This window comes from Podarcis liolepis, assembly GCF_965112155.1.
Source record: "Podarcis liolepis genome assembly, chromosome: 9".
Lineage (NCBI taxonomy): Eukaryota > Metazoa > Chordata > Lepidosauria > Squamata > Lacertidae > Podarcis > Podarcis liolepis.
In genome coordinates, this window is record NC_139564.1 from 45,366,286 (window position 1) to 45,392,454 (window position 26,169).

General features: G+C 43.8%; 2 protein-coding genes across 2 annotated transcripts in view; both read right to left on the reverse strand.

Annotated features, from left to right (window-relative positions):
- Positions 1-861: 861 nt before the first annotated feature.
- MFAP3L (microfibril associated protein 3 like) lies at positions 862-10,291 on the reverse strand. The gene is made up of 2 exons (XM_083520366.1): positions 10,115-10,291; positions 862-6,963 (listed from the first exon to the last, which is right to left on the reverse strand). The coding sequence occupies exon 2, from the start codon at positions 6,815-6,817 to the stop codon at positions 6,089-6,091; it is 729 nt and encodes a 242-aa protein (XP_083376492.1). The 5' UTR covers positions 6,818-6,963; positions 10,115-10,291; the 3' UTR covers positions 862-6,088.
- The window catches only part of AADAT (aminoadipate aminotransferase), an 84,224-nt gene continuing 68,306 nt past the window's right edge, over positions 10,252-26,169 (reverse strand). Inside the window, exon 29 of the mRNA XM_083460421.1 lies at positions 10,252-10,523. Within this exon, the coding sequence (XP_083316547.1) occupies positions 10,392-10,523 (132 nt within the window). The 3' untranslated portion in view covers positions 10,252-10,391. The remainder of the gene's footprint in view (positions 10,524-26,169) is intronic.

Here is a 26,169-nt window from a genome sequence, read left to right on the forward strand (position 1 = left end):
GCTTGTGAATTTGGTATATGTCCACCTACACTCCATAAACCCAGGCGCCTTTCTCTCCCTCAGCACTGTGAATGGGCCCTGTCATTTTCAATTCCCTGAAGAGTAATTGACAAAACTCAGTCACAGAACTGTGGCAGGCCATTTAGGACAAAAAATTAAAAGATGTGTTCCCCTTCTTAAGGCTGGAGCATTTGAAAAAAAAGCTTGTGGCGGGGGGAGTGCAGATTGGTTATTTGTTACTTGTTTAACTCGTTAGTAATCTAACACAAGCTAGTCTCTAGGTGACTTGTGCAATCAAGTTTAAAAAACATACAAAATTGTTAAAAATGGTCATCAGAATTTAACAAATCAATACAAAAACACCAATCTTCACAAGGGGTGAGGAGAACCTTGTCAGGAACCTTAACCCAGTTGGATCATATCCCATCAAATGCCTGGGAGAAGAGGAAAATCTTAACCTGGCACCAAAAAGCTGTGTTGGTGCCAGGTAGGCCTCACTGGGGAGATCATTCCACAGGCAGCGGGGCTACAACAAAAAAGGCCTTCTCCTTTGTTGCCACTCTCCAAGCCTCTCTCAGAGGGGTATCCAGAGAAGGGCCTCAGAGGGTGCCATCCTTTCTCATAATGGAGTGTAGGGTGAGCTGCTGGGCAAATAAAAAAAAGGTAACTTTCTTTGATTGAACTTACTTTCAGAAATGAGGTTTTCATGGAACACAAGGTCTGCTGAGGGTGGGAGGGGGCAGAAAACAACCCCTCTGAACTTCCTGTAATTAACTTGTGTCTGTATCCCAGTTACTGCCAGTCAGCTAAAAAAATCTCAGCATGTGCTGTTCTTAAAAATCAAGACACGGCAATTACGCATTTGTGCAGCAGAATACTCATGTTCATTACATTTGTCCTGAAATAATGAAGACAACATTAGCTTCAGTGCAAGCAGTTTCTTTGCAGCGAGGAAAATGCAGAAATTCTACATTCTGTGAACATAGGTTTGCAGTCCATAAATAGTGTTTGGCCTGAATAGCCACAGTCAGGAAGGACAACAAGAAACACCCCCATCATTCCTGACTGCTGGACTTGCTGTCCGAGGTTGATGCCCAACAATATCTGGAGAGCCACAGGTAGTTGTTCACCTCTGGCCCAGGTAATTGTTGGCAATTCTCTAAGTTCAGGCTTGAATGAATACTTAACACTTTAACATTGATTACAGTTGCTTGAGCAGTAGTTGACGCGCTGCCTTAGGTTAGGAAAACCTGTTGATACATTACAGTACATTTTTTTTAATTTATCTGTTGAGCAGAAGAATGACAAAGCCACAAGTTCTCCTGGTATACTAGACTCACAGTTAACAATTCAGAAAAAAATAGGCAGACACTGGCATCTTAAAGTGCAGCCCCTGTAAGATAAGCTGACAAGCAGAGGGCAGGAACACATCTTTTAAGAAGAGACAAAAAAGCTGCATTAAGGAATCTATAGCTAGTTCACCCTTCCAAGAATGGGTTTCTGTTTTAGACTAAGCACATTCACAGAAGTATTTAGCCTGCATCATAGGTCCTTTTGTATCTGAGATGTGATAAAATGACACTAACCCCTGGAGTAGCCTGGAGTAGCCAATTTGGTGCCCTCTACAATTTGTTGAGGGATGCGGGTGGCGCTGTGGGTTAAACCACTGAGCCTAGGGCTTGCCAACCAGAAGGTTGGCGGTTTGAATCCCCGCGACAGGGTGAGCTCCCGTTGCTCGGTCCCTACTCCTGCCAACCTAGCAGTTCAAAAGGACGCCAAAGTGCAAGTAGATAAATAGGTACCACTCCGGCGGGAAGGTAAACGCCGTTTCCGTGCGCTGCTCTGGTTCGCCAGAAGCGGCTTAGTCATGCTGGCCACATGACCCGGAAGCTGTACGCTGGCTCCCTCGGCCAATAAAGCGAGATGAGCGCCACAACCCCAGAGTTGGCCATGACTGGACCTAATGGTCAGGGGTCCCTTTACCTTTTTAACTCCCATCAGGCCCATGGTCAGTGATCAGGGATGGAGGGAGCTGTAGGTCAACAACACATGGAGAAATACCACATTGGTTCTTCCTGCACAACCTATTTAAACCATAATCCAGTGATGTAGCTCCTCAAGCCTCTTATTTGTGGAGTTACCTTCACCCTGACAGGGAAAGGGTTCTTCTTGAGCTTTTAGCCTAAGACCACATTCCAGAGCCCTGCTAAGAGCCGACAATGACACATGGAAACGCAGGAAAGAACAGCACATATGGTGAGAAGTGTTCCTTTCTGTTTTTGCTTTGCCAAGACACTGCCAAAGAACCAAGCTGCTTGGTTCAGCCTGATGATCACTATGGTTATTTTGCATACATTTTAAAGCTTTAATTTAACTGTTACAGGTGGTACTTTTGTGCACGTCATTGCTATTTAATGCCGTTTTTTAGTTCCCATCCCCTGAATACATCCACCTTACAACTGAGGATAACGCCATGCACTTGATGTAGAGCAGCCTCCCACAACGTTGTGCTTTCCAGATGTTTTGGACAATAACTCCCATGAACCCTGTTCCTGTTCCAGGTGCTGTCTGGGGCTGAGGGGAGTTTGCAGTTCTAAACTTCTGGAGGGAAACAGGTTCAATTGGCTGAAGTAAATTCTTGTGCACAGAAGATTAAATTGGTTAAATCTTTAAAATGCTAGGAGACCCTTTGTTGTCTTAACCTGCTGCCATTTAGTTTATATAGTGCTGCACAAAATAAATATAAGCTGCATGTGCCATTTGCTCCTGTTCATGTATTAATCTTGGTTTTCAGTTGCAAGCTCTCCAGGGCAGGAACTTTATCTAGTCTGAGGTTTGCATGACTCATTGCCTGTGCATATCAAATACTGAACACAGTAAGACTGTTAAGAAAAGGATTGCCTTTAAAAATAATAGGCAATAAGCAGCATCTATGCTCCTTTTGAAATTTCATTTTGCTGTTACAGTATACTGCATTTAACAGTGCAATCCTACACATGCCTACTCAGAGGTTCCACTGAATACAAAGGGATTTACTCTCATGCTAAGTGTGTATAGGCCTGTAGTCTGTTACTGATGCACAACTATTCCAAAGCTAAAATGCTAATTTATGGAATTCCTCCCCCCCACAAATTCCCCCCTCCCCAAATAACATCATCTTGAAGGGATATAGAAGCTAGGAAATTCCACAAAGTAAAATGGGAAGTCTGCAGCCCAGCACTCAGTATATCCACATCCGAACTTAACAGACATGTAAATAGATGAAAGACAGGGCTTAATCTTTGGACAAGCTTAATTCTTGGACCATGTGCTATGGAAAAGACACATGGATTTAAATATGGTGACTCCAGGTTAAGTAGCTATAGTCTAATGTATAGGTCTTGTGAATAGCTGCACACAAGGAAGGTGTTCTAAGTGAATGAATGGAAGGAAGAAAAGCTGAAAGCAGAGAGGGAAAGGAGAACGTTTGAGTTAATTTACTTCTCTTTCTAACTCATCCGAGCTTTTTCTTGGGGCAAAGGCTCTGCTTAGATCTATAAATTCCTGAGTAGTGACAGCAATCAAATAGGCATCTAAGTGCTAAGACTGTACATGCAACTTGTGGCAGCTTAAGAATTCCTTTTTAACAAAAGCCCCATCTAAGACATTTGCATGGCATACTAAATAAATACACGAGGGTGTGTGTGTGTGTGCTGGAACACCCACATTGCCATTCTTGGCATCCTCCACAAGTTGAGAGTCGGCTGCCCTGTAATTGTGGAGGCTCCTTGCAGATTTAAGAATCCCCCAGTGTTCTAAAATGTGTAGGGAGAATTCACAAGTACAAGAGGGCAGTCTCCACTCATCTCACGGAGAGTGACCAGAACAATGGGAGGTGGAGCAAGTACACTCATCCACACAGACTTGTCGCCTTTGCATCTGATCCAGTAGTGTTGGATCCAGTAGGTCTCTTCTGAGATTCCTAAAAGGAGCCTCAGTGAGATCAGAAGACATTTCATGTGAACATTTAATGTACTGCTATCTTTTCCTTAGCACAGGCTGTCTATTAAAGTATATACATAATGACTCTCTGGCTACGCAAGAGTTGATCTTGTAGGAAAACTATATGCTTCTTGGTGACATTTTAGAAGTAGAATCTGCTGGAGCTAAGCTAAGATGACCATCTGTGCTACAGTGATTGGCGCCTGTGGGCCTACATTATAACTAATCAGATATAAACCAGATCACTATGATTGTTACATCCTGCATCCTTCAATACGTTCACATAATTTATGCAGTCAAGTTATCCTTCAGCTCAAGACTTGCCCAATACCAGGCTGCCCATAAATGCCAGTGTAGATTTACATTCATTGACTTCACAGAGGTCTAATGGCTTCTTTCCAAACATCTGAGCAAATAACTGAATTCCCCTGCAAATCATAGATTTGCAAGTGCTGTTCCCATGCTACACAGTGACCTGCATTCACATTTCATTACAATTCAACAGTATTGTGCATAGGTTAGGGCAGCCTCCCGCAACCTGATGTTGTTGGACTACAACTCCCATCACCCCTAGCTAGCAAGGCCAGAGCTCAGGGATGATGGGAGCTGTAGCCCAACAACATCTGGGGACCCACAGGTTGAGAACCACTGCGTCTAGTCCCTTCATGACAAACATCACCTGTAGAACGTCCTCTCTTACACAAGGGGCCAAGTTCTCCTTTGCATGTGGCCACCATAGCTGGGGAAGTGGGCAACTGTGCTCCAGACTGCACTCATTGTTTGTATAAAGCTTTCTAGCTGGAGACAAATAGCCCTCTTCCAACGGAAACAAGTGGCTTAGTGTATCCTCCCCACGGAGCAACATTTGTTGGGCTCTTTCTTCCAAAGGAGCAAAAGAAGAAGGACATTTCCCCCGCTCCACCCTTCCCCACTCCACATGCTCTAAATACAAATTGCCTGCTTTCAAATGAAATAAATTCATCTGACCTTCTTCTTGCTTGCTACAAAGCGCTAGTAAATGGCATCCCACACAGATTTTCATTTGGCTAGGGAAATGCTCCCTCTTGAACAGCATTACAGAATCATGGGAGCAAAGTCACAAGAGACACGTAAGGGAGCAAGTCACAGAGGAGAAAGAGGCAAGACAGGCCGGGGGGGGGGGGGGAGAACCTCTTTGCTGTGTTTCATAAACTGAGAAACATTTCAATAGTAGAACAAAACAATAGTTCCGTTGACTTCAGGAGCCCTGCTCCGAAGTCAAGGGTCTTTTGGGACCCAGACTTACTTATAAGTCCTGTTTCCAAGCACTATACATGGATTCCAAGTACCCATCACAAGCAACGCTGACCTAAACAATTCTGAGGTAAATATTTTGTGATTTTTTTTAAAAAAATCTCCTGAACATTAAAATGCAATTCATATTAGTGTAATAGCAATTATTCCTTCACAAACCTCCTGACTAAACTAAGGGCCGAGCCAGACTTTCATAGTACAACTAGCAGCTACATCAAGGTTTCCTCTTTCCGCATCAGACGTGTGGTGGGACCAGATTTTTTTTCAGCAATGGAAACTTTTGCTGCTAAATGCTGCACATGCAGAGTGTAGGGAAGAGGTTCATTGGGGTTGTGGCTGGAGAGAAAAGGTTAAATCTCCTGGGTTCCACAAACCCCCAGGTTCCCAACCCAAGTCAAAAAGTGGAGAATCCCATGTGTGGTATTTAAATTTAAAAACCAAAACACAACCAGGTGTGATTGCTAGTCATGCTAAGTGGGTACATACCATACATTTAAAATAACCCCCTCCAAGTATCCAGAGAACTGTAGTTTGTTTAGGGTGCGGGGAATTGTAGCTATGAGGGGTAAATTTCACTTCCCAGCATTCTTTTTTGGAGGGGGCAGGGGAGATGCGCTTTAAATGTATGGCGTGTATTCAGCCGTAATGTCTGGTTCGACCCTCAGGAAGAAAGGGCCCAGTAATCCATACATGCAGGCTTTTGCTATGATAGTCTTTAGGTAAGGCTTATTGGCAAAAACATTATCCTTTTTGTTTTTGTTTTTAAAGAGTGCTCCACCTAATATTCTTGCTATGCATAGATTTGAAGATTGTGTCATACATGGCTTTCGTAAACAGTGCATGTGTCCATGTTGCTTCCCAGAGTTGCCTCAGGAGGGGTCGGTTCACTGGGAGGCTCTGAGACCGGCTCAGGAGGTTCTTCTGGCGCTTCGACAATTTCTTCCTCTTCCTTCTCCTTTTTAATTTCCAATTGTATACTGCCGTGTGATTGGTCATCCACCCAGTCCTTTTTAGCCAACGGGTGGACCGACACTTTTATCGCAATCTTCAGCGGTGGTTCGTGCAGAGAGGAAGCATCTGAGTCAGCGGTGAAAGAGTTGCTACGCTTTATGGAGTTGGGAATCATGTACATCTCTTCTGTCTCAGCAGTCTCTTGTCCTACAGCTGACTGACTGACAGAGTTCTGGCCCTGCTCCTCTAGCCCCACCACCTCCATGATTTCTCCCATTATAGTCTTGCAGTTCATGATGAGAGGGGGCAGCGGGACACTCCTAGCCAGCTCTTCAATGTAGCGGGCAAACTCCATGGTCTTGAACTGCGTGACTTTGGCAAGTTCAAGGGTCTTTGCCGATGTGATGATTGGGATGCGCTTCGCAATCTCAAAAGCCTTCTGCAGCTTTTCTGCCCCTTCCGTCCGAAAGAAATCATTGATCGCTTTCTCAGTCTTCTTTAGGTGGCTGCTCATCATGCACAGCCGAGTGATGTTTAAGATCAAGACAATGGTAAATGCTACAAGACATACAATCATGTAGTAGACCCCCATATCTCCAGAGGTAAAGACAACCCTCAGAGTCACTGTGTTATTTGCTTGGCCATAGATGTTAGAAGCGACGCACAGGTATTTTCCTCGATCCTCAAATGACACACTAGTAATGTTCAGTTGCCCATTGTCAAAAATCCATTTCCCTGCTGGAAAGAACGCAAAAGTGATCAGTAAAATGCCTTTGTTTAAGCAAAGTAAGTGTCAGCAGAATATTTTTTTTTATCACAACCATGCACCAATGCTATCTGCAAATAACTTGGAAATAATGTTCTACAACAGTCCTATTTGGGCGTTCTGCGTGCATATAGGACCATGAGAATGAAAAGACAATGTGCTAAGCCTGTCCCCAAATGGCTATCCCTGCCACTCTCAAACTTGGTGTGTGTGTGTGGGGGGGGGGGTGATCCTCCATGAATAATGGAAGCTCCTGTCCCTGCATCACATGACCCCCGCCCTCTCTCCAAAGCTGGAGAGTGGTGGGAGTGGGGTGGAGCTTACATATTTCGTCCCCACACACATATAGGGTTTACATGCAAGCAGAACACCCACATAGGTTTGGTCTCCACAATAATAATAATTGTTATATTTTATTACATTTCTATACGGGCCAAGAAAATAACCCAAACATATCCTGTCAGGATTGCTATGGTTTATCTTGCTCAGTGGCTAAACTGGCTGTGTGCACATTCTGGCACAGCAAGCTGTGATCAAAATAAAGGAAGTGAGAACAACCTTTGGAACTTTTAAATTCATCTGACCTGAAGGGCATCCTGTGGTCCAAAAGCCAATGCATCTTGTGCGAGTAAATTAAATTTAAGTGGTTTTGTAAGCAAGTTGAAACATGAACCAGTCTTCTAACCAAGGAACACAATTTAGCACAGTTAGACAAGGTTAAGCCCAGTAACATAAATAGACTCAAATGCACCTAACAGAGATTTTCTCATATACATTCATTTTTAGGCAATAGGGACGTGGGTGGCGCTGTGGGTTAAACCACAGAGCCTAGGACTTGCCGATCAGAAGGTTGGCGGTTCGAATCCCCGCGACGGGGTGAGCTCCTGTTGCTCGGTCCCTGCTCCTGCCAACCTAGTAGTTCGAAAGCACACCAGTGCAAGTAGACAAATAGGTACCGCTCCGGTGGAAAGGTAAACGGCATTTCCATGTGCTGCTCTGGTTTGCCAGAAGCGGCTTAGTCATGCTGGCCACATGACCCGGAAGCTGTACACCGGCTCCCTCGGCCAATAAAGCGAGATGAGCACCGCAACCCCAGAGTCGGCCAGGACTGGACCTAATGGTCAGGGGTCCCTTTATCCTTTACCTTTACAGGCATTAAAACGCAGAACTGGGGGAAGAGAGAGGTTAAAGCAACTTCTCCCACCTTAGGAAGCTGCTTTATACCAGGTCAGACTTTTGGTTCATCTAGCCAAGTACTGTCTCATCTGCCTGACAGGAGCTCTCTGGCAAAGGCGCTTCTCCTCACTGGTTACCCAACCTTTCAGGAATATAGGGAGCTGCCTTATACTGAGACAAAGCAACCACCTACCTAGCTCAGCATTGGCCACATCGGCAGAAACTCTCCAGGATTTCAGACAGGAGTCCTTCCCTGCTGAACCTGAAGACACCAGGATTTGAACCTGGAACCATCTACATGCAAAGTCAGTGCTCCCCCACTGAGCTGCAACACTCACCCAATGCCAGAAACCGCAACATAACTGTTTGGGTTAGAGCAACTAGATGGGGAAAGAAACTGAGAGCAGAGTGCATGAGCAGGGAGCAGATGGGCAGGGAACGCTGATGGCTTGCAGTGGCAAAGGCAAGGCCGCCCCCTGTGCCCTTGCATGTCTTGCCCTGCACACCACAGGCAGTCCTCCTGCCTGTCACAGTGAGAGGTGCTTTGCAAGTGCTTTAAATAACATCGCTGCAAATTGCAGGTCTTTTGAGCCCCAGCGGCGTCATTCAAACTCTAGCGGAATCGCTCAGAACACAAAAGCATGTGCTGTAAGCCTCCTACGCTGCTTCTGAAATTCTGTCCTCCACAGTTCAGCTTGTTCCTTCCTTTGCTTTCTTTGGGAAGAAAATGTGTAAACCCATTTCTGCTGCGCATAGTTAGCTGCACAGGAAGCGACTGCAGAAAACAAAACCTGCTTCTTGCCCAGCCAGCTGCCCCAGGGCAGTCCACAAGCAAGGCTCTTTTCCCATGGCTGCTCTGCACCAGCTGCTATTCAAGGGGATTCGGAGATTTGAACTGTTTTGTTTTTAAAAAAGGAGTTTTAATTGTATTGTTTTAGTATTGACACGGGATCCTTTAGAGCAGGCATGGCCAAACTTGGCCCTCTAGCTGTTTTGGGACTACAATTCCCATCACCCCTGCCCACTGGTCCTGTTAGCTAGGGATGATGGGAGTTGTAGTCCCAAGACAGCTGGAGGGTCAAGTTTGGCCATGCCTGCTTTAGAGGAAGATGTGGGATCTAAATTTAATAAATAAATGAGATGGCGATGTGTCATACTCCACTTACTTCAAAATGTGGCAAGCCTGCCTTGCTGCTCATTCTGCTGGGCAGGGCCCTGGACTTCTGCCCCAAAGTCCTGCCCTGATATAGTGCTGCTGAGCGCAGGTGCTGTAAACTGATACATATTCCTAAAAGCGGTTCTCTAATCCTATCGACCTGAACTGGTGCCGAAATGACATTCTATGTTCAGCTGCGCTTTATTTACTTATTGGCATTGTCACGTTGACCTCATCTTTGCTGCTGCCATCACTTTCATGGATTATTTCATTTTACTGTTTCTAAATGATGGTTTGTTATTATGTGCTTATGGTGTACAGTAGGGGTTGTGAACCATTTTTGGCCACCTTCGCCCATGACCAGTCCTCCAGGGGTTGCGTGCCATAGGTGACCATGGCCCAAAGTGGGAGAGACTCCCCACATTCTTATTTGTACACAAAGGCCACAATCTATCAAATGATCCAGCTGATGACGGGGGAAGGAGGAGAGCTGAATTCCTATCAGGGTGTTGGGTTAGGTCAAAGGATTTAAACTTCTCCACTCAACTCATGCCCACATTTGTGCCACTGTTACAAGAAATGGTGGGAGACAGAGCAAAAAATATATGCTTTGGGGGTCCTCATATATAGCCACCCCTAGTATACAGTACTTTACTTCATGGAAGCTGCCCTGTGAGGGAATTTGCTCAGGAAGGCAAGTGGGAAATATCTTTTAAAAATAAATATGTAACACAATAACTGTAGCATCTCATGTTTGCACTAGACGGACCATGTGTTAGCTCCACAGTTACATACCTGTATCTTCCTTCAGCAAACGGCCGTTGGAGTTGTACCACTTGTACTCTGGCCCCGGATTACCTTGAACGTTGCAGTCAATCAAGGCACTGTAACCTTCTTTGACTATAATGTGATCAACTCTGGAGACAACCACAGGCAAAGATCCTAAGAGCACATGAGTGTGGTTTAAAGTGCTGTTCGTGACATCTTCAGCAGCTGTCAAGACTGCTAGCAAGATGGAAAGGTGTATGGTAGTCCAATAGTACAAAAGGAGGTGGCGGCTGAACATGTTCATCTGTCTTCTTGTGCACTGCAGAGCAGACTTAAGGATGGGCCAGGAATCGTGTAGTGCACTATCCTGAAGAAGCCACGGGTAATATTAACCTCGATCCATGAAATTTTAAGAGCCAAGAAAATAATACCCTGCAAAATAAGAGAAGTAATATCAGCAAATGGGAGTGAGGAACATTACTGAAAGTGGAATAATATGTTCTTAACCAGTCCAGTTATGCCAACCTGTTTATACCATGAGTAGCCAATGTGGTATCCTCCAGATGTTTCTGGACTCCAATTCCCATCAAACTCAAGCAACATGGCCAATGGTCAGGGATGATGGGAGGTGTAATCCTACAACATCTAGAGGTAATCGCATAAGCACATGTGTAAAAGGCTGCTGGGAGGGGGGGTGCAAAAATATTTAAGCACACATGATTTTTGTGTGACAGAATGTAGCTAAGGTCATAGCTTATAACACAGGCAGAGCCCTGAAACACATTTGAATTATTATAACCTTTTAGCAGTCAATTATCCAGCAAAAAACCTCTCTACTGGCGATGCAATTAAGGTTTCACTAGATCCAGAATGTAAGTTGTGATCTGTTCCATTAAAGCAGTGCAATGTGGTTGATATTATTAATAGAGCAACAAATCTATCAATAGTTGAGTCATGGGGGCAGAAAAGTCTAGCAATCCTTGGAAGCAGCTGTAGCACACTAGGACTTGAGAAAATGTGCCCAGGGAGTAAATAACCATCTCTCTGCTATTGCTGCCTCCCTGTATTAGTGTTTCAAGAAACACCAAACAGCTGATGTCCAGAGCAAGTGCTGTAAGGACCAGGAGTCTTTTCTTTCCTCCTTGACTGAGAATTGCCCAAAAGCAGAAACACCAAAGGGAATGGTCTGCAAAAAGCTTCTGCAGAAATTAGGGTAGCCCAGTAGCTTCAAATGGTTAACAAGTCCGTGGCTGGTGAGGATTTTCACAGCCCTCAGTTGTAACCCTTCCCTTGATTGTGTCATGTAATGAAGAGAAGAAAGCATTATGGAAGCAAAATGTTGTCACACTCCCATTAATCCCAACACAACAAAGCAATGCTTGGCCACCTCTTTATGTGGTACTGTGCCCTGCAAATTAATTAATGCAACCCTTTATAATGACATAGGAGGCTCTAAATTTCATGAAGACATGTTTTAAGAGTATCCAAACCAATGTACTTCTAAACAAGATTATCATATGCAACCTACAGATTTTGCCTTGGAAGGAAAGGCAAAACATTAGGATTTACTGATGCAGCACACAGAGGTGGAAGAAGGTGGTGCGGTGGGGGCGGTTCGCCACAGGTGTCATCACTGAGGGGGGTGACATTTGGCCACGACTCCCAAGTTGGGGGAGGCTTGGGAGTCGTGGTTGCTTCTGGGGGGGGGGAGCCTCCCCTGAGCTGTCAAAAGGAAGAGGGAAGGGAGGAAGGCTGCTGGCAAAGTGCCCCAGCTCCCTTCCCTTGCCCCCACCCAGGAAGCAGCCCACCATGGGTGGCTCACTCCATCCCCCATCGACAGGTCGCTCTGCCCCCATGGGCGTCTCACCCCCTGGGATGCTCACCCCACCCTCATGGCCCCGCCCCCGGGTGTACAGCATGTGCTCCGCTTCTGGCAACACATTGGGTTCAAAAGTTCACTGGTTAATGTGCAGTCTCAACGATGTGAACTCAAGGCAATGACAGGCTAGAAAGGGTGATCGATAAGTCCCACTCATTGGTAGCTGTGATCTCTCTGGCTTTTCACAGTTTTTATATGAGCAAGCAATTGTCTCCAACTCTATGAGCCATTTATAGTTGAACAACATCACCTCTGGGATCTCTCCATCCCCATCCTTTTCACTAGCGCTAGCTGAATTATAGGCACGGAAACACACTCAACTTATATACTGTGGCAGCATCTTCAAAGCACCGCACCCACCTGAAAGTTACTACGCCAAAATGCATGTGTGCATACCTTCTCTCACAATAAAATCTCTTTCTTCCCCTCTCCCAACTTCCCTGCAGCAAGCAGAAAAAGGAATATAGTATGATCTGATGTAGTACAACCCTATGCATTATTCAAAAGAAAGATCTACTGTCTTCAAGGGAACTTGCTTCCTAGAGAGAGTGTAGAGCCTTAGACACAGCCTACCAGTGTAACCCTCTTCATGTTTACTTGGAAGTAAGTCCCATTCTGTTCACTGGGGATCACTCATTAGTAAGCATTCTTAGGAAATGCGGAGAACTGGTTAGGGGAAAATGAGAAACTCTGTCCATTCATTCCTACCTAGGAACGTAACTTACTTCTGAATAGACATGCATAGGATTATATTAGGCAGGGTCGTTTCCACCCCCAGTCTTACCAATCAGGAACAGCAGGGTTTGTTTGTTTTGTCTCATTTGTCCCCCCCCCCCCCCACTCCATGATGGAATACAAAAGGTACTGTATGTTTATCATAGGAAAATTGGCAGGTATATTCAAATCAAGGCTAAAGTTACCCAGGTACATATTATTTCATGTGCAGATAGCACTTCTCTTAGCAGTTGGCATGAGTGCATTCTTTGCAAACAAATCTGTTTTGTGATACTTATTACCATGCACTGGACCTGCAGTCAAATTTGCTTGCTTTGAAGCCACATCACTCTGCCACATCTACAAATCACATGTTGTAATGTGCAAATGAAGCATTTAACCACTCCAATACCAGTTCTGGGTGGAGTGTAGATGCAATAACTTCTCTCATAGCAATCTGTTTCAGGCACATCATTAATTTTGGGGAAAGGACTGTATAATCATTTCTTTCATCTGCTCACAGATTCAAGTAATTTTAGTTATACCTATAGATATGGGCTGGAAAATCACAACCCAACAAACGCAACAGCACAACAAAAGTAAATTTGGATTTAAAATGAGTGATACTCTTATTTCTTTCTTATGAGCTTGTGAAGTCAAAACAGTTTCTGCCTTCCAAGTTTATTGGGACATTTTTTGTCCTTGGTATTACATTTGTATAAGTTCCACCCTAGAACATTTACAGTGTAATTATGTAGGCTTGCATACGTCAGGTAAATTCCTGACATGTGCTGGTTTTCGGGTGTAAAAATGGCGTAAGAGGGGAATTTTGCCAAATCATAAAAATGTCAATGAGACTTACTCTCAAGAAAGTGGGATTGGGATTGCAGCCTTCATGTGATACTGCATTTCCTTATCAGAAGGGATTTGAATCTCTGCCGGACGGGGTATAGCCTAGCTGTGGGGAAAACCAAGCTGCTGTTAGCCTTCTTTAGAAGCAAATAAACTGAGGAACACCAAACCTACAACACACACCCAGTCTGGAAGCACCCTTAAAACACAAGTATCAGAGAGCTGCATAATTACGAAATAGCACAATGGAGGACCTACAAGCAGCAAGAACATTTTTAACAATTAAGTAAAAGTGGCATGGGAACAGGAAGAAGGCTGTGTTTGCTTTTCACAAGCAATGCCACAGGCACTGTGCATAAGTGCTTATGATACTTGCACAGCCACATTCCATGCAGCAATTGAAAAGCAATGAATGATTGCAATAATTGGCAGAGGAGTTGCATTTCGACAAGTTTTTCCAGCCAAATGAAAAGGTCTCTGTCTTATGTTATGCATTTCAAACCCTATTTGCAGTTGTTCTTTGTATTGTTTTTAAACATATGTTTGCGGTTTTTATATGCTTGCAAATCACCTTGAGACAGATCTGTAAAAGGCGATTCGTGAATTAATTATTAGTGCTACCATCATGACTAATAATAATTTCCCAATTTATAAAGTATTGAACTTTGAATATGGACTCTCCTTGAGAATAGAAAATGTGCAAAAAGCCAACATCCTCCATCTCTTTAGCTATCTGCTCACTTGAGGAGTAGCAAGTACCAATGAAGTTAGCCAAGCTATCTTAGTTTTTTCTTTGTGCATGGCCCCAGCAAAATCTTTCTTTGACTTGTAAATGCCTTCAGAATATGGATCGTAACAACAGGTCTTGAAACCAGAAGGTGTCACCTTCATTTTCTTTTAAAGAGCACAACTTGGAATATCCTTTGGCTACTATCAATGGGCAGAGCAATCTAGTATGAGTAGGGGAGGGAGAATTTGTGGTAGTAAAGGAGGGGAAAGAGGTATTCCAGCTGTAGGGCTTTCATCTCTCCCCAGCCCCACCTGGGGGCAATCTTGGGGGAACAGGGGAAGGAACACTGCAAAATCCCATGGCTCCCGGGATGCCTTCTTAGTGACCACAGGATTGTGCCCTAAATGTCATCACACATTACATTCCAACATTAATCATCCTCAAAAGGAGACCCACTGAAATTAATGAACTTAAGTAACATGTCTACTGATTTTTATGGATCTACTCTGAGCATGATTAATGCTGGATATCACCTATATGAATTGGTTATGAATTGGATTATGGATGCAAAAATCACTTTTGTGTTTGAATTTCCAATAAAATTATAACACTCAAGGCACGGATAAGGGGGGGGGGATGACTCCCAGTCCAATCCCTGCATTCCAGGTGGGTTCATATGGGAGCAGCAATCTTTGAATCCCCTAGGTCTCAAGCATCTCTCTAGATATTGTTGACCTCCAACTTCCATCAGCCCCAGACAACATAGCCAATGGTCAGACATGATGAGAGCTGCTGTCCGGAAACATTACTGGGGGGCGGGGATTCAGAAGCATGAGAGATTCCCACATCTGCAGTCCCCAGAGTTTTATATAGCATCTGAATCAATGCTAAGGCTGAAATAAAAAAGAAAGAGAAGAAAAGAGTAAAGTTCTTCCACAAAGAAACATACTTTTTCTGCATGAAAATGGTTTAGTGGATTTTTTTGTGTTGAAATTTATCTGCATGCCTTTTAAACAATATTGCTCTGCTGGTAAAAATCTGGTAAACAGAAACAACACTGTGCAGCTGAGGTGAAGATATATATATATATATATATATGAGAAGGTCTTTTTTTAAAAAACAAAGTTCACTTAGTTCCTTGCTTGGTTGATTTCATCTATTCTTTAGAGGAGTTCTGAGGGGCTTGTGAATACGACAGCTGCATAAATCATCTGGATTTATTTAGAAGCCCTGTTTATTTATAAGGGCGGGCAAGTCACTCTCTGTAGCTTGGTACACAAAGCTATTATTCCAGAAACAGCTGTATCTCTTTATTAGATATTTGTTTAACTCATTACAAGAATACCCCAGGCAATGACTTTGAGTACAGCTGCTTCTTCAAAGCTGCAGTGCATGTGGAATATATGCACGTTAACACCACATATGTATCAGGCAGTTAAATCCCTCTTATTGTTAAGAATGAAGGAGAGAAATGCAAAATCAGGACTCTTAGGCTAATTCTCCCCATCTTCTGCCTGCAGCCTCCGTGCCATACCACTTGCCTCTCCCCCCCCCCCCATTTAACTGTTTCCAGTGTTTAATTTCCAAAAAAAGATCTGCTAGGGCTCAGGGCTCTGTTTACGGAAGCGATCCCGTGATCTGGAAGCCATTGCCCCTAATCCCTGATATGCAGGGGAAACTGTTTGCAGCCACTCAGTGGTTAGAGAAATACAATCTGCACCTGCTAGGGAACTCTTTCATCTATTCCTATTTCACATGCTTCCTATGGCTCAGCAATGCGCAGGCAACAACACCCTTCTGTTTTCCAGTGCGCGTAATGAATCAGCCATTAGTCAGAGACAGGACTAAGGAGCAAATCTAATTTTGTGTGCTTGTCCTCCTTGCTTCCGTTCCTAAAACAGAAGCAGAAGCAAGATCCAAACATGGAAAGTGGTACATTTTATTGCGTTCCAGGTGTCCAAAAGGGCTTGACTTGTTACAGGACAATAGTGCATTGCTACTAGGAAGAGAAAGACAAGGCTAAATTGTAGATCGTGCTTTAGGACGTGTATGCAAACTTATATCCCTTTATGTATACGGGTGTCTAGAGACTTTGGTAGATCTCATAGGATTTGCTAGAGCCATATCAAAATCAGTGTTGGAATAAGGCAAGCAGTATATTCTGGTGAGCTGTTTGACCAGGCCCTCCTCTAGAACAGGAGTAGGGAAACATTTTCAGCCCAGTGTCCAAATCCTTTTCAAGTCAGCCTTCCAGGGGGCCACATGAAAGTGGTGCAAGGGCCAGATGCGAAAGTGGGAGGAGCAAGACATATGAATTTTACCTTTGTATGGTGAGTTAGTTTCTTCACACTTACACTTCCCTCCCTCCAGTCAAAAAAGAAACAAGGTCAGAGTGCAAGGACACACTACAGACAGGCAAAAACATGTCAGAAGAAGGTGCAAAGCAGCTCTGGTGATGGGTGTGGCCTGAGAGAGTCCCCATATACAGAGTGTATTCCAGGGGAAACCCTATAGTTTGCGATGTGAAATACAGAAAGAGAAAGACTCTCTCTCTTGAGAATGAATCCCAAAGTTCCTTACCTCCTGCGTAGGCAAGAAGAATCAACAGGGCATGGAAACAAAAAAAGTCAGCAAGAGGGAGAAGAACCGTAAAAAATCAGGGATATTGAGGTTTCACGGTTCCTTGATAAGATTTATAGGTCCTGTTGGCCTCTGATCTCCAGAGTGTATGGAGGAACCAACACAAGATTCTAGGGACAGCAAACAGTGTCTAGAAAGTATTTGTCATTCCTGCATTATTACTATACATACTTGCTATTAACTCATGTCTGGCTATAGATACCTAAACTTAAGGAGCTTAAACAAAGGGAACAAACAAAGAACTAAAGGACACCAATCCATCCAATTTTTCAGAACAGCCATGGGGTTGGAGGAGACCTGATTGTGTAACGAGGTGTTTGGGCTCAGAAGTACTATCGACAGTCTCAGCTTAGTGATAATTTGCAATGGGTTTTACCTTGAGGCCATCTCTCCAAGTCCTCTGCCACTACTTCCCTTTCTCAAAAGCTTACCAGGGAGCAACAACAGAGGGAGCAGCTTTGTGGTAAAGCTCCTGTTAAGTTGTTGCTGCAGCTGGAATTATAGGGCAGTATTCAACTGAATAATTGTGTGAGTGGAACAACTTCCACAACAGGACCCTGCCCCCATGGCAATCCCAAATCTGATCCAGAGTGTTGGGGAATCTGCCAGAACAGAATTAGGGGGTGCTGGTGGCATAGCTGTCAACGTTTCCCTTTTTTAAAGGGAAATTCCCTTATTCCCAATAGTATTCCTCGCAAGGAAAGGGAAAAGTTGACAGCTATGGCTGGTGAGTTGAGACTGGAAGAAGTCCAATTGCACAGACAAAAGTTGTTCCACTTGCACAAGGAGCTTAATAATAATAATAACAATAACAACAATAATAACAATAACAACAATAACAATAATAACAACAATAACAATAATAATATTTGTACCCCACTCATCTGACTGGCTTGCCCTAGCCACTTAGTGCTACTTTGAATACAACTCATAGTAAATACAGTCCTCAGCGTCTGTTGCCGTTAGTAGAATAACGAGAGCTACATTTCCAATGGTTTGTGTTGCAAGCATTCAAAACAGCATCCTATACTGGTCCTTATGTTGAGATGGGCACTGCTGTAGCAGAGCTGAAGGCCTAACCAAGGACTCAGTGCGAGGCCTCTCTGTCCTGCTACCCAGGCTGGGGTGGGAAAGGAAAAGGCAAATATTGCAACAGAAACTGAACCCAAGGGTTCAGCAAGGTCATCCCAAATTACAGGTTTGGGTACTATCACTATTTCAAACGAAGGTGCAAGCGTATTTCTGACTTGGGCCTACAGGTCAAACATCCTTAATCAAACATTTATAATCCTCCTGGTTGTTAGGTGGAGACTGTTCTTACGGAACTTGCACACATTCTTAAAAAAAGCGATTAACTCCTTTTACAAGACCACAAAGTGTTACTATTGACAATAGTGTTACATTTCCTCAAGCTTTGTTTTTTTTTTTTTTAATTCACTGAACAGTTTGTAGTTCTCATAAAAGGTAATGTTTCAACAAAAGGCTCTGATACTCACAAAGGAGAGAGAACAAATCTGCACAATACCGCCCCACTTCCAAAGACTTCCACAATACCGCCCCACTTCCAAAGACCCATTCGTAGGCGGTGAAAGTGGAGGGGTGTGTTCAGGGATTTGTTTGGGGATGGGAAGAAATTATATGAATTTTTAGTTTCCTGGGAGCAGAAGCTCTATACCCCACTTCTTATATATCTTTAGGTGTCATGCGAAACAATTCCTTTATAACCAGGCTTTTGGCCTTTAACTATCTGTGGGCTATTAGAAGTGGGTAGAATGTTTTTGTCTTTGTCCATGGAATTTTCTTGGCAGGGATCCTGGAGTGGCTTGCCAGTTCCTGCTCCAGGTGGATCACGTTTGATCAAAACTCTCCACTAGAGTGAAGCTGAGGCTCCAATATTTTGGCCACCACATGAGAAGACAAGACTCCCTGGAAAGACCCTGGTGTTGGGAAAGACAAGGAGAAGGGGACAACAGAGGACGAGATGGTTGGATGGTGTTCTCGAGGCTACCAGCATGAGTTTGACCAAACTGCGGGAGGCAGTGGAGGACAGGGGTGCCTGGCATGCTCTGGTCCTTGGGGTCACGAAGAGTTGGACACGACTAAACGACTAAACAACAACCGAATATTTTTAAAGGTTTCAATGTACCTGTGTGGGTTTTGTTTTTGCCTTGTTTGTTTGCAAGTTGCTTTGGGTTGCCTTGGGCAAGCTAAAGCAACAAACAAATTTAATCAATAATAGTAATAATTCAGTGTTGCTGTTGTAGCAGCAGCTCTCTGGTCAGTTACCATGTATACCCATAATGCTCAGTGGAATGACACTATGTCAGAAGGATAGGCTAATCTGTTAATTTCGGTACCAATCAGTTTTTCATTTTCTCGTTTTAAGTTCAGTTCACCACATCACTTTGCATTTTTAAAGAACTTGAAAATTCATCAATATTTTAGTGTGAATTTATCTGAACATGTTTGTATGCATCTTTTTATACTATATACACACTTTTGGAAATCAATTTCCTAACAGAGATATATTTTGTGTGTTGTTTTCACTAACATCTGCACACATTATCCTAGTATGTGCATTTTTGTACACATTACTTGCACTGCAAAATTCGGAAGTCTGAATTTTGAAGGCGGCTGTGTTTTGCTTCACATGCGGTTTTGAAAGTGCAAATTAGGTAGCTGTGCCTTTAAACACACACTCAGTTGAATTTCTTCCCAATCCTTAGTCAGTGTCGCTCCAAGTGAGGCTTTATGGAGGAACATGGCAAGCCCACTCTATGTTCGCAGAATTGCAGCATCTGTTGATCTGCAGTCTTCAAAATCTCCCTAAATTTCTTTCCATTCCCTACCTACACATACTTCTCCATACACAAATCTTCAAAAGAAAGGTTCTGAGAATGAACCTTCAACTCAGCTCTAATATCTAGGGCTTAAGGGCGTAGACCTATTTCTGTAAACTGCATGTATTTTTTTTTAAATTATCATCATTATTATTTATTTGATGTATATCCTGTCCTTCCACCCACAGGACCCCAGGGGCACATGTAACTACCAGGTGTTAATGAATGGTCTTTCCTCATTCCAATATCATAAGATAGATACAAGGAGGTTGATTACCAGTTTTGTGATTAGGACCAGTTTCTGAAACATCAGAAGCAGTTCATAAGCAGTTATTAAATCTAATCTGAGCAAGTTAATACTTGCAATTTTAGAATAATTGTTTTAAGTCAATAATTAGCATGACAAAACTAATGTATTTACTAGTTTTGAGGCTGCACTAGGAATGAAGGCAGATTTGGAACTCTAGGAAAGCAATGGACTTTGCAAAAGTACTCAGGAATCCTCATATAGTTTGGGGGGAATTAAGTCTTAGGGTGTATTTACACCTGTAGTAGCAATGCTGTTTGAAGTGACCTTATAGCTGGAGATGGCCCAGAGCCTGAAGCTTCCAGGAAGGCCTCTAACAGGATTGAAGGCAGCAATGCTGTCATATTATTTGTCCCCCATCCACAAGCAACAAGAATTCATCGACTTGCTAACCATGAATTTGTAAGCTCTAGCTAGCTAAAACAGGATTGGCCAATAGCTGTTGATAGACCTGTTCTGTATTTAAACACAAAGCAGAGACATTTTCAACCAAAGCATTTCTCATGTGCTTGTCTTTGCCAAAGGAAATGGCAACAATACTTTTCTATTTGTTGGAGCAAACACATTCAGAATACATACATGAAGAACACCCCTAACACTTTAATGTAAGGATGCAAAGTGGGTCATTTACATTTCATTGAGGTGAAAGAACCCCAAATTAATTAAACAGCAGGATTTTAACACTCCCCCATATTTGCACACAGGCCTATGCATAATGCTTTCTTTTGAGTTATAAAATGAAAAGTTTTCACATTCTCCTCTGCATTTCATTTTGTTTTCTAGTTTTATCCAAGCTTTTCTCTCAAGCTTTTCCTTGCAGACTAGGCCTATGAATGCTTATCTAAAATGATTTTATTATTTAACATGGGCAAAGACAGTACAGTCTCTTTTACTGAAGTGCCAAGGCATCTGGGAGAAACCCAGAACTTTTGGACAATAAAGCTGTTGTATACAGACATACTTTATCCAGTCCCCAAACATTGGTTATTACATTGTAAACAAAACACTTCTCAGCACTTCTCAGCTCTTTTCCAACAAGGTATTTATAGTGAAGTGGCTACAATGGCTTTTTTATGAGCACAGTTTAATTGGGGCTAAATCTGAACAAAATCACAGCCGTTGCTAATATTTTATGAAAACCAAGGGACTGCAGGGACAGACTGAGGTTTATGTGGATCCTTATAATAAGAGATCTACAGTGTGGGTCTCCCATATCCTTGGCAAGAAACTTGCTTCACTTCTATAATCCTTTTTTAAAAAAAGTTTTTTAATTGTTATTTCATGTTATAATGTGTATAAAACAGAGATAACAACAACAGACAACAATTAAAAGATGAAAAACAAAACTTTAAAACAGGCACATAGAAGAGTTAAAATAAAAGTTCAAGTAAAGACTATCAAATTGATCAGGTCTCAAATAGTTCCAGATCTGCCTGGTTTGTGACAAGGCTTGTCTTGAAAATTAAGGCTCCACTGTATATGCCACTAAGGAATGCCAAATCATATAAAAAGGGTCTAGTTCTAGTCCATGTCAAAATCTCAAATTATGTGTGTTTTTCTTCATTATAGCTATACTCCTGAGTGAGCAATACCAAGCATCCAGTGCAAGATTTGGGGCTGTTTTCCACTGAGTTGCAATGACGGTTTGTGCTGCCAAGATCATATATAATTCTTTTGATTTCTATAATCCTTGATCTGCAACCCCTAGTGGTGTCGTTGCCATTGTTTAAGAAATACACCGGATCTCAGGCTCAGCAGGATGGGCCTTGCAATATCTATGGGCTGTAAGCAACTCTCTGACTTTGGAAAGATGTTGGTGTGGGTCATAAACCAGGTCTACAGTTGCTGAAGAAGAGTAATGGCCTGTGTTGGCTACTTTACCTTGTCAGGTCCACTTCCTATGTGATGATTGTGTGGGGAGCGGGAAAGATTAATAGCTGTGGCTTCCCAGTGAGGATGGTAGCTGTGTACTAATGTTCCGGAAGCAGCTAGGAATGCAAGCCCTAGAACTCATTTCTTACCACTTGGCAGAGTGAGGCAGCTGCTTCAGGTGGCAAACGTTGAGGAACGGGGAACAGTGGCAAGGTGTTCAAGGACAGAGCTGTGTGTGTCACACAGCCTGCCTTGCATCCCCTAAACTAGCTTGCTGCTTTCAAGTAGGTGGAGGATGCTGCTGTGCTGTGTTGAAGTCAGAGTCCATTGCCAGTCAGGCTAGCTTTTGCATGTGGATTGGACACTGAGAGCCTTTTCACCTCAGGCAGCAAAATGTCCCACACCCAAGGCATGAACCACATGAACCCTTCTCCCCTCTTTTTCCTGGGTGCAACCTGTAATTTTCCCTGCTGCTCTCATAAACCATGGCGACTCTGTGCTGCTTCATAACTGCCATCAGCTCCAGCTTCTCAGATGCAATTTCTTCTTCACAGGTCTCTGTATGATTTTGTTCTTATGATAGATGCTCGCAATAACTCTTTAGTGCTTTTCCAAGCTCTGTGGGATAGGTAGATTGGGAGCTACTTGCTTTTTCAATCTATTGAGCATCTATGGCCTACAGTGTGGATTTAAGGGCTACATTGTGCATTGGGATTATATGGTTCTTTGTTCCTGCTCACGTTTTGCTTGTGGACTACTATTTGGGCTCAGCAGCAAGATATATATTAAATTTCCTCCAGTGTTTATCAGATGAAAATAGATACATGTAACACCAACAAAGTAAAGTGAGAGAATGGCTCATATATGAGACAGTAGATCAGTTGCATGGGAAAGCTGCTTCCATGGTGATCCAGTGACTGGTGCAGCCTGTTAAGGAAACTTTCAAGTTATAAGTCCAATGTACACATTACTGCTACCTAGAAAAAATTGGAGAGGACATTGCTGGCATGGTAGATTACCATGTGTCCCACCTTTGCTTAAATACTGTATAAAAATGTTGACTGGGGATGGTGGGACTTGGCGTCCAACCACTTCCACAAAGCCTCAGGTTTGCCATCCCTGATGTAGATGGGTGATGCAGGAACAACCTTAAAGAAGGCAGCAATCACACTGGTCCAGCTCCCACGTTTATGGGAGCTAAAAACACGCTGGCAGCCTCTGTGTTCAATAATAGGAAAGAACATATACCAAGTTAGACCAGTGGTCCATCTAAGCTTAGAACTGTCTGCAATACCTGAAAGGCATTTCCAGGGTTTCAGGCAGGAATTTTACCCAGCCCGACCTGGAGATGCCAAGAATGGAACCTGAGACCTTCTTCTGGAAAAAACAAGCAAGCAAGCAAGCACCCACCACTGAGCTAAAGCTTCATTCTCAGCTCCCCTAAGTTGAGAGAGAGATAACAAGAAATGTCTGTTTCCTTACATTAATGGAGAGCTCTGGCTGGCCACTATTGGAATCAGAGTACAGGCCTTGATAAACTTTGTCTAATCTAACAAAGGCAGCTGCTTCAATCTCATTGATAAAAAAACTATGTTGCACTGATGTACATCAAAAACGAGAACTCATATAGGCCAAGTAGATATTGTACCTCTGAAACAAAGAGAGGATATGACCTTGAAAAAGGGGAGGACTTGTGGTTCTGGAATTGCAGCATCGGACAAGTTATCTTTTGTGTGTGGGGAGGAGGTTCTGAAAAGGTTGCATTTCATTTTCTGAAAGATCCAACAATATTATTGGAGCTTTAGAAATGTATAGTGTCACATGTGAAGTTTATATATTACAAATGAAATAGGAATGAGTTGGATGCTCTTGTCTGCTTTGTTTCACACGATTTCCCTTCATTGCAGGGTTTGTACTGTTGAAGTGGATAATGTCAGGTTGCTATGAAAAGCATGAAACTGCATGGCTGCTCCTTTAGGCCATTTACAGTATCCAGATAAGCATCTTGTGGAACTATTCTAATAAGAAACACCTTTAATTAAAAGTGCTGAAAGATAGCAGACAGTTTAAATTAAATTCAAGGACTTTTGCAAAATCCCAATTTGAAAAGGTTATTTGCTTGCATTTACTGCTTCAGAGAAATGGATGAGAAATTAAACACCAAATTCAAATTATCAACTCGGCATGTACTATATTGGGCACCGAGGCAAAAGGAACAAAAGGAACTTCAAAACACAAAGTGCAACATTGCTCTAGCCATGGCATCATACCCGACTCCGAGAATTACCTGATGGGTTTGTTTCTATCTCTCTCTTTTGCAACACTTTCATTGCGTTGTTATTCCACTGAACACTCCCAGGCAGGCATGAAACAAACTCGCTCCCCAACCCCCAAGTCACATACACACAGATTGCCATCAAAAGCACTCACTCCAGGCCTTTGAGCTGTACAGTACTTGGCCATTTCAGTATTTACTAAATAACCCTCCCTGAACATTTCTCTTTTCCTGGTTGTGCATGCACTATACTTTTAAAGCACACTGAAAACACGTCCCCCCTCAAAGAATTCTGGGCACTGTAGTTCACCCCTCAGAGAGTTACAGTTCCAAGCAACCCATAGCTAACGAGAGTGCAAGGAATTTGGGGAGGGCTCTGAGTGTGCTTTAAATGTGCCTTTTGGGCATTCCTTTACACAGCCTGAGACTAAAGAAACATTCCAAATTCATTGGTGTCAACTCTGATAGACCCCCTTCCCAGAAACAAGTGCTCCAAAGGCAACACAATATCATCCTTATGTCTAGTTTGTTCAAGGACCCAGTTCCTAGAAAAATGTCAGAGGTAGGTGAATGGGATTTGAGGTTCTCTCACTCACAAATATATCCACCAATGGTATCAAATCCAAGGCAATTTCTAGACTGCTAATGCTGTTTACTTTGGATGCTGGGAGCCCCAACTCTGAAAATCCTTAATTCCTTAAAAGAAAGGGATTGTGACTTAAGCCTGCTGGGCCTTTTTTGGCCTGGAAGTCCTTCTTCTTCACGCAAAATTCTGCATATGCTCAGATGCACTCTCTTAAAAAGTTTCATTTTCTTTATGTTTTACTCCCATATGACTGAGACCAAATGAATCTTGCTAGCAAACAGAAGCACACATCCTCCTCTCCTTTCCCCTTCCTATCCCGTTGCCTCTTACAGAACCACCCGACACACGTCTACTCAGAAGTAAGTCCCACTGAGCTCGGATTCGTTTCCTCCCAGGTAGGCGGCTGCATTAGCATGGAGATCGCCTGGAGCGCTTTCGCCCGAAGAAAGGCGGTAAGATCAATGTGACACATTAAATAGCTCCCTGCTCTGGCACCGCAGAAGCCCTGCCCGAGTCTCACGTCGACTTTCCACGGTTTCATCATCCCCATCAAAACCTGTTTCGGGCGCCACGCTCCTACAAGTTGCAACAAACAGAGCGACCAGAGCCGTCATTCTCCTGAAAACATCACCTCTCTCTCTCTCTCTCTCTCTCTCTCTCTCTCTCTCTCTCTCCAACCACCCCCACCTCACTTCGCTAGTAAGCGTCAGCGTAGCTGGAAAGGCGATCTCTCCCCATCCCACCCCACTTTTCTTCCTCTCTCTTTTTTTACCTGCAAATCACCGTCCCGACGTTACTCGCCGCCGCTGCGCCCGGCGATACGGCAAAGGGAATGGGATACAGGAGTGCTCGCAGCGGCGGCTTCCTTCCTGCAGTCCCGGCTTCTGGACCGCAACCCTTCTTACGAGCTCCGCCGCTGCGCCTCGAGCAGCTTGCCGGGCGACGCGTTCGATTTTGGAACGCCGGCGTGTCCACGAAGGTTCCACCGTGGAACGTCGGGACGCTGCAGCATTCCACGCGCGCGCGCGCCCTGCGCGCCTCCCCCGAAAGCCGCAGCGCCGTCGCCGGCTCCCTCGCGCAGTGAAAGCGGCAGCCCCAGAACTCCCCGGCTTCGGCATGCATAAGTAGGTCAGAGCGCCACTGAGCATGCTCGAGGTCGAGCCAAGCTGCTGTGAAAATGCGACTATCCTCCTCCTCCCTCCTCTCCGTAGCCGCCGAAGGTCGCTCGCAGAACCTAGAGGGGGCACCGGGGGCGGGGGTGGGGCGGCGGAGAGAGGCTTAGCCACTAGGGAACACTCCCCTTCTCCTGTAGGTAACCTTGGGACGGGGGATGGAGGAAAATGGCAGATCTCCGCCCAGCAACGTGCAATGACAAGGGATAAC